We start from the raw sequence: 9,584 nt of genomic DNA on the forward strand, positions 1-9,584 counted from the left end.
CAGGGATGGGCTCAACGTAAGTCGGCCGCGCCCCCGCGGGTTTGTGCTCATGGATTTCTCCGTTCTGGGGTCTGTCACACGCAGCATTTCCGTTTATGGAACGACAGCTGTAGAACTAGAATGGGATTGCTCCACTGTGAACGCATGGCTTACAAGCTGGCTTCTAACTTGGTTAACATAGCCAGTCATTTTAGTCTAGCCTGCTCAAAAAATGTATAGTAGTGATTTTATTCATACTTTGAATTTGTACCAGAAAAAAAATCATTAATCAAAGTAATGTTTTTAATATTAAGTGACACCTTTAAGTATTTCAGATCTATTTAAACATTTTTTCTTCCTATTTAATACTTCTGTAGTTAAATAGATAGTGTCCTGAGCTCATCACTATGGAGATGAAGTCTAGCAGCCATTACAACCAGTAAAAAGATATAAGTTGACTTAGACAAATTAGTGTTGGGAACTCGAATATAAAAAAGTCTCTTTAAGCATACATTCATTATACATTGTACAAACCTGTGTCCTTTCTACAGCCTATCAACTACAGTAATGATTAATAATAGCTTCAGTATTACTAGTGTACAGATGTGGTTGAAAAATAAATATTTACATTGCTTGTTTTTGGGTTTTGTTCAGAAGCCTGAAAGTACAGAACAGAGACAAAATGGCCTTAAAATGGTGGACCAAGCAATATGGTCCAAAAAGATGTCAAATGGTGCAAGGCGTATACCAGTGTCACCTGATCAGGTAACTCATTCTTAAGGTTTTGTTAGATTGTTTATCCATATGGTCATTTGGTGCAATGCTCTGTTTTAGTGGACAAGCATAGGTACCCTTGATACAGCAAGTATGCATAGTGTTACTGTGTGACCTAACTGCAGATTTGAGAAGATGAAGATTTAAAATGGTTCTTAAAGGGCTGAGGTCAAGGGATGTTTCTTTTTTCTTTCACACATTAAATGTGCTTTGCAAAATACTTATCAACAGCATTTGTTTTGAATGCGTTTCAGGCCAGGTCGTACAACAGACAGATGCGGCCAGCTATTTTAGATCACAGCTCTGGGGCCAAGTGGACAAACACATCAAATCATCCTGAATTTCTGGTAGGAGAAGAGGTAAGATTCATTTCCCTGCTGAAATGAGGCTTAATAGTAGGTTTTAAGGTGTCTATGTAATCAGTAGCAGTTTGCTATGTGTTACCATGCATTGAAAGGCATATAAATTTAGTCAAGCAGTACATAAGAAGCTTTACTACTGAACACTTCTTATTCAGCAAGCCTAGACCATTTCCCCCATTTGCCTAAAAGTATCCTGGAAACTTTGCTGCTATATATCAGTGTTTCTGCAGGGACTAGGTGAGAACTTTTCCTATGTGGTATAATTCAGAGAAAAGGCAAAAAACTGATGAAAATATCACTACATGAAATTACTTCTGAGTAACTAGGTATTCATGACACCACGGAGTCTTTAAATTATTCTGGTTACTGCTTTGAGACAATGGTAATATATACTGTTATGTTTGTAGTAGACGCCCAAGGATATGAAAATTCAATTTAAGCAATGTATTTACTATCTTTTTTATTTTAATGCTTTATAATCAAGCCCTGTTAAAAAGAAATCAACTGTATTGCTATCATATCAGTCTGAGTGCTGCTGTATGTCTTGATTCTGCTTCTGAAATATTTTCCTGGTATTTGTTACTAATCATTTGGGAAAAGCAATGCACAGAACGTCATCTCTTATTTTCAGGCACTGTATGTTAATCCACTAGATTCTTATAATATCCATTGGCCTATTAGAAGAGGGCAGTTGAATCTCCATACAGGACCTGGTGGCTCCCTCACTGCAGTATTAGCAGATCTTGAAGTCATATGGTCACATGCAATACAAAAATACCTGGAAATACCACTGAAAGACCTAAAGGTGAGCTGCAAACACATTAATGTGGGCTGTATCTGCTTCTGTAAATAGTACTGTGAGACTCTCACTTGTGGCTTTCTTAAAGAACAAATTCTTTCTGCTGGTAAGCATGGTTCCCAAGACTTCATTTGGAATTTTGTGCATGTCTTAAAGACAAAAATTCTTAACAGAACTTCTACCAAGGACGTTTGGAAATCCCATTACAGAAATTTAAGTCTTAGCCTGTTTGGCATTTTTTTGTTGACTAAAAAGGAGGCAGTTGAGGAATGGGCATCTAATACTTGTATCATTTCTTCTTGCTGAGTAGATGTTTTTCTTATATCTGATGTACTTTTAAACATTTTAGTGACTTACAAACTCTTAACCTGGTACTTACTATTAACTCTATGTAAAAGGGGAAGTTTTAAATAATTTTAGAAGTTTTTCTTCTTTTAATAACTTCTATATTATGTTTTCTTCCTTAGCATGAGGTATTCAAGAATGTAAAGAGAACCTTAATTTGAGCTCTGGCTTTAATTTACTCTTCTTATCTTCAGTACTACAGATGCATTTTACTTATTCCAGACATCTATAATAAACAACATGTGAAAGAACTGGTAAACATGATTCTAATGAAGATGGGCTTCTCAGGTAAAACGATACATAAGCAAGGACTTAATGACTAATACTGTAAAGATATATTTTACTATTAAGGCACAGTTTAGCTGGGACTAGCACCTTTCATCTTTGCTCTTTTCATAACTACTGTCTCTTTTAATGGGGCAAAATGGCTGGCTAGCACAAATACAAAGGTAGTTTTTACAGAGTTAAAGGTGGATTGAAAGGAAAGCAGACAGGGAAACTGGACCTTGTTTTTATAACTATTTAAAGAACATATCTAAAATGCCAATGGTAATGATACTTAATTAAAACTAGAAAAAAATCAGTAAAATGCTTCATGTGCACCTGATAACCAAGACCTGGAAATATTGGTTACAACACCAAGTAAAGTCTGGAAGCACTATCTTTGCACTTGCATATAACTTTGCAAAAATACATATCGCAGGGTGTTTTAAACCCGCTGGTTTTGCCCGGGAAGAAAACACCCCCAGCGGGACCCCCGTATTACCTCCAGGGTGGTCGTCAGCGAAGAGGAGGGCAGTGGCGAGTAAAGGAGGGATGGGCAACCATCGCTTTCTTCCAAAATAAAAGGTTCTAATAACATGAAAATAACAAACAAGAACACCTGAGGCAGGCACTGAAACAGCACCCACCCCAGGGGAGAAGCGAAAGAGCATGTGGCCTTGGGGCCAAGGGTTTTTAACAGGTTGGTAGGTGGGTTTACAAAGGCATTGTCCTGTAAGGATACCTGGATGGGTTACTGACAGGTCAGGGGTCCAATGGGTGTTAGGGGATAGGTCTTGTGGTGGCTAAGCTAACCACAACCTGGGAAAGGTGGAAAATTCTGGATGTGTGCCCCTGTCTGAGGACAAAGAGGCAACAGAAACCTCTGTCTCCAAGAGGCGCACTGCAACACTTGCAAAAGATAAGAACGTTTTAATGAAGACATCCACCCTGCTCACAGCTTTTCTCAGGACTTGAAGAGTCTACCCCACAAAAAAAAAAAAATCTAAGAGTTCTCCATCCACCCCGTGTTCACTGAATATACAAACTTTCAGTGCAGAGATATTCTGTTAGTAGATTTTAAAAGACATTAAGATGTCCTTTAAGTGTCAGCAACATGGCTTTGAAGCTTGGCATAAGTTTGATCTAACTTTTTCTCATATTGGCAGGAATAATTGTACACCAGGAGTCTGTCTGTGCTACGTTTGGAAGTGGTTTAAGCAGCGCCTGTATAGTAGATGTGGGGGACCAGAAGACAAGTGTTTGCTGCGTAGAAGATGGTGTTTCCCATCGCAACACCAGGTACCTTTTAATATGCAGAATTGTTATAAACATGTACTTGGTTGCTTACCAAAGACCTGACTTTAAAAACAAAAAAAACTTGTACAAATACAAGGGTTTTTTACTGTGATCTGCATGGCAGGTTTATCATGTCATGGTATAAACCTTAAAGAATTCTGACCTCTTTAAAAGAAGAAAACAAGCAAAAATTATACTGTGCTCTGCAAGTTTTATGTGGAGGTCACGATCACAGCATGTCTACAATGTTCCTTGCATTCTTATGTATGCTACCGTAAAAGGCTGTAATTTCTAACATAATCTTTTTCTTTGCACCTTAGGCTCTGCCTTGCATATGGAGGATCTGACGTGTCAAGGTGCTTTTATTGGCTTATGCAGCGAGCAGGATTCCCATATAGAGACTGTCAGTTAACTAATAAGTTGGATTGTCTGCTGCTTCAGCACTTAAAGGAGACATTTTGTCATCTAGACCAGGTGAGAGGGGAAAATAGTATCTTCTCGAAGTAATTTTTTTTTTTTTCCTTTAGAGAGTGCTGGGAAACTCTTTTGTGAGTCTACAATTGCTTGTAAATGGAATGAAATGTAATCTTTTTCTCTGTGGAACACCTGCAAAAGCTGGAGAAGCTTTAGACTTGAAGTATTTGTAACTTGTTTTATTTTTCTTCTAGTTGAAAGACAGCTTTTAGGAAAGTAGTTTCTTTGTTCTTGTTTCTGAAAGAAGTTCATAGTAGCTGTGTACCTGCTGTTTTTCAACTTCACTTTCTTAAGATCTGCCTTCTTTCTGCACAAACCCTCATTTTAGAGGCTTAGGCATGTAGAAAGCTGTTTTGGCAGATTGTGGTACAAGGAAGAGACTTTTTAAAAAGAGGTCAAGAAGAGGTAAGTGAAATTCACAGTCTGAAGAGTTTTGCCACTTTTTTGTTTTTTCCTACGGTTTAAGTAGATTATGCAGCTTGATAGAGAGATATAAAAAATACTTTTTTTTTTTTTTTACACATTATTTTTGACCTTAGGATATTTCTGGATTGCAAGATCATGAGTTCCAGATTCGTCATCCAGATTCTCCAGCATTGTTATACCAGTTCCGATTAGGAGATGAAAAATTACAGGTGATTTTTAATTACAAGAATTATATTCAGCATTCAGGCTCAGGGTCTCACTTGATATCAGTCCAGTGCTACCAGGTTCACCTGATTTATGGATTATTTTTAACATATGCTTGTTGATAGTTTTAAAATTCATTCCTATATGTATGAAAGGGCTTAATACAGCACTAGTGAATGAACAAGACTTCCTAACTAGCTTTAGCCAGACTGCTTGTATGATGATATTTATCCTTCAAGGACAAGCAACCAATACTAATTTTGCAAGTTTTTCACTTCACCATGGAATTTTCTCATCTTGTAACAAACTGCATTTGAATACTCTTATCAGACAACACCATCATTTGTAAAGAAATCTCTATGTGCAATTGTATGTTTTGGGTTTTTTTAAATTATACAAAGCTGAAGACAATTTAGGTTTTTATAAAATTATTTGAAAAAAATGTGTATTTAATTTTCTGTTGTGAGAAAAATAGAGCAAGGATTTTCTATTTTTATAATAAATACCAAAGGGAAAAGAAAAAACCCAACTCTGTAGTAAAACCACATCAAATCTCTGATTCTTCAGGCTCCGATGGCTCTGTTCTATCCAGCAACTTTTGGAATTGTTGGACAAAAAATGACAACTTTGCAACACAGGTCACAAGGTGACCCTGAGGATCCTCATGATGAACATTATCTGCTAGCGACACAAAGTAAGCAGGAGCAGGTATGTGAACGCTCATTTTATTTCTGAGTATAGTTTAATTGGGGAATAAAATCAGGACTCATTAGCTCCTATCAGAAACCAAAATTTGTTATCTGGGCCAGAAGCGTTAGAAAATAAATTTAGAGTAAGGAACTACAGATGTCTAGACAAGTCCTTAATTAGAACTGTTTATTTTCAGAGTCCGAGGGGGCTTTGTATTATGGCATTGACACATTAAAATAAAAGTTAAAAAACCAAACGTTTGAAAGTAAGGATTAAAATGAAACAAAAAGCTTAACCTTTCTCTGCAAAAATGTGATGAGAAGTACAATGTTATTTAGTTAAGTCTTTATATTGTTCTGTAATCTGCTGAAGATCATTTTGCATTTTTTATAATTTATTTTTTTTCTCATTTTTAAGTCTGCAAAAGCTACAGCTGATAGAAAATCTGTGTCAAAGCCTGGTGCATTTGAGGGAGACTTGAGAGGCCAAGCCTCAGACATTTCAGAGAGGATGTACCCACAAGAAGTGGAACTTGGTTCTTCCCAGAGTGAATGTATGATATCTGGAAATGACTCGGAGGAACCTTTAACTGCACACGTGTCCAGGAAAACAGCTATTTCTCAGTTTGAAGGCAAAGCTTTAGGCCTTGACAAAGCCATTCTTCATAGTATTGACTGCTGTGGTAAGAATCACATTCGTACACTTGTGTAAAATAGGAATGTCAGGCAGTGTGGATTTATGGTAACCCTGTATCTTACCAAAGTAACACATATGTCCCTAACTTTTCATCGTCTCTAGAGTAGCTACACTGTTCCTTATACTTGCATCTCTGTTGAAGTTTCTTGAACTAGACATTTTGAGTCTCCAGGGAATAGAAAAACAATGTTAAAAGCAAACACCTGTTTCTCTCTGGTTTGACTTGCACTAAATTCTTTATAGCACAAATACGAGCTGTATTAACTTTAAAAAACGGATATATTTCTATATATTCATTCATTCCAGCATCTGATGATACGAAAAGGAAGATGTACAGTTCCATATTAGTAGTGGGAGGAGGCCTTATGTTTCATAAAGCTCAAGAGTTTCTTCAACACCGAATTCTCAACAAAATGCCACCTTCTTTTAGAAGAGTTGTTGAAAATGTTGAAGTTATCACAAGACCTAAGGTATAGTGTTAACTGATAGCTAAATGTTTAATAAACTGTGATTGGCTGAAATCTTCAAAAGATTAAAAAAATATATTATCTCAAAACCACAGATGAGTTCCATACCTGAGGAGATTTAGGGGAGCTTTCAACTTACAGTACTATCCAGTTGTAGGCAGGAAGTTGCAGAAGTATAGCACGAGTGTTACTGGTGTTGATCACTGGAGTGTTTAATAGCTAAAGTCCACGTCCTTAAAGAAGTAGTTTGTACTGGTCCATGAAGCTAGCCTGTCTGCTCAGCAAGAAATTGTGTTAGAGTTTTTGTTACTATTAAGGTAAAAGAAAGTATGGCATTAAAAGAACAATATTCATATGGTACGAATCAGGCAAAATTTGCAAAATCAAAATTTAAGTATTTTTCAAAGCCTCTCTTGCTGACAGCAGGATTTCCATGGCATGCCTAGAAGGCATCTTAAAAAAAAAAAAAAAAAGTGCCTTTTCTAAATACCTTAAATATTGTTTCCATGTTTTTATCTCACTATTTTTCCCTGAATAATTTTGAAAAACTTCTCTTCTCCTTCCCTAACCTCCCAAATTCTAAGTGGTGAATACTGTTGGAAAAACTAGGATATGAGTTTTGAGAAGTATGTAGATTCATTCCCGTGACTGTGAACAATCTCTGTTTCGAATTTAGGATATGGATCCCCGCCTAATTGCCTGGAAAGGAGGTGCAGTTCTAGCCTGCCTTGATACAACTCAGGAGCTCTGGATATATCAGCGGGAGTGGCAGCGTTTTGGTGTCAGGATGTTACGAGAGCGCGCTGCATTTGTATGGTAACGGATATGTTTACTGTGGAACATGACTGAGGATTCCTTCCCTGAAATGCCCCCTTTTTCCAGTGCAGATATATTGGTCTTCTGCTGGTAGCTATTTTTGTATTTTAATAAAACTAACTTCTCAACTGAGTTTTTTCCAAAAGTGGTGCACGTCTTCAGCATTGCTATATTTTATCTTTTGAATTGTCTGCATTGAATTCTGCAGACAGAGTATCACAATAGTCTCCAAATTCACTACATCTATATTGTAGATGCTGTGTATATTGTCAGGGTGAATGTTAAGCCAAGATTCATTCTGGATACCTGTACACAGAAGCAGTAGCTGAAAAGTGCAGGCTGTGGGTTTAATGCCTTATTCTGATTCATACTCTAATATTACCAGGAGATGAAATTGTTGTATAAATGATCACCATGGAAAAAGTGAAATGGAGAACCCAAAGTACCGTTGCTGTTAGTATTTTGCTTATGTAATAAATTATATTACTCTGTGGAAAGACAAAAGTCAAAAGTGGAGTATTTTTTCTCACCTGTTATCATCAGCAAAAGCTCTGGCTAGCTTTTCATTATCCATGGTAGTCTTTTCCCTAATAAAAAAATCCAGTATAACACACTGAAAAGAACTAGATGCATTTTTATAGAGCCAGCACCAACCTCAATCCTGTGGTACGGGCACATGAGCTTTTTTTCCTAATTAATCCTTAGTCCCAGAAGTCCTATCTGTTGGGTTTTTTTAATTCTGTAATGAAGGTTCCCACCACCTTCTGATAACACTTGAAATCTGTACCTGCAACTATGATCTAGATTAAAAATATTGAAACACTCTTAACAATATCTAAAATCAATTAATGTAGTTTGTACGAAGCACACAAGAAAGAACTGACGTCCTTTTAATCTGCTCTCATTACAAGTTCTAAAGAGAAAGGATAGTTCCACACAAATTATGCTGTAATCTTATCTGAAAGTATTTTACTACACGTTGCAATTATGGTCTTGTGTTTTAATTAAGACTAGGACCTATGGGCTCTCTTCTATTGAGGACAGCATACAATACTTCAGACTTAACTCTGGCAAGATTAGATGTGATGACTTGGTTTGCTTTTTAGGGGGGAGAAGGAAGCATTCCCTTCAAGAAAAGGGGTCCAGAATTCCTCAAGTGGTATGGAAGGACTATTTTAGATTAATCTAGTTCAGTTTGACCTGAGGCAATCTAGGCAGCACTCCTCAACCCCCCTGCAATACAAACCAAACTGCAGTGAGGCCAGTAGGCAATTCCCTTCAAAAGCACAAGACTGATTTAAACTAAAACAATGTAGCCATGGCTGCCGTTTCCTAAGCAAATCTGAGAGTTTCTATTACAATGATAGCTAAAAGGTAGTATCTTTTATATGATCTTACCTCATCTAAAAGGATGCTTGCAGCAAAAATGCGAAGAACAGCAACTGCAGAAATAATAAAGCTGAAAAGAGTGAGACCTCTTCCCTCGGCCTGTGATGACTCAGGCTACCACAGCAGCAGTGCTACGGCAAGTGGAGCAGCAAGGAGGAAACACAGACAGACATCTCCCAGCTGAACTGGGTGTGCAGACCGCTAAAGGGGAAAGAACAATCGCTTTGGAACAAGTCTTGCACAGCTGGAAAAGCTGTCTGCAGTCAATGAGTTACTGAAATGAGCATGTCCAACGTCTGTATATGGAAGAGAAATCATGCTAAAGGGTAATGCAAAGGGGTTACTAATCACACTGAGACCTACAGAGCTGTTGACTAAGTTACTTAATTTTTTTACCTACTTTGAAAGAAACAACATCAGTCTGAATCTGCTCCCTCCAAGTTTCTTCCATGTTTCTGGAATGTACATCCTCCTGCAGCCTGACATCTTGTCTGTTATTCTCTTCTCTACCCCTTTGTTTAGAGTTTTACCATAAGCGATAGTTGCAAAATAACCAATTCCTGAACAGCAGCATTACTATATTAAGCATAAAAGTTTGATTCT

The 9,584-nt window shown here is 37.3% G+C and overlaps 1 protein-coding gene across 1 annotated transcript; it reads left to right on the plus strand.

The window, feature by feature from the left end:
* Nucleotides 1-7: 7 nt before the first annotated feature.
* On the plus strand, nucleotides 8-7,646 carry ACTR8 (ARP8 actin-related protein 8 homolog (yeast); the record flags this gene model as incomplete). Its single annotated transcript, XM_008937092.1, has 12 exons — nucleotides 8-16; nucleotides 634-744; nucleotides 1,008-1,112; nucleotides 1,747-1,920; nucleotides 2,454-2,547; nucleotides 3,690-3,822; nucleotides 4,140-4,293; nucleotides 4,833-4,928; nucleotides 5,491-5,631; nucleotides 6,031-6,295; nucleotides 6,616-6,779; nucleotides 7,453-7,646. Coding segments are annotated over 12 exons (1,590 nt in total), but the record flags the coding sequence as incomplete, so codon positions are not given.
* Nucleotides 7,647-9,584: the final 1,938 nt, after the last annotated feature.

Source organism: Merops nubicus, unplaced genomic scaffold (assembly GCF_000691845.1).
Source record: "Merops nubicus isolate BGI_N331 unplaced genomic scaffold, ASM69184v1 scaffold21383, whole genome shotgun sequence".
Taxonomy (NCBI): domain Eukaryota; kingdom Metazoa; phylum Chordata; class Aves; order Coraciiformes; family Meropidae; genus Merops; species Merops nubicus.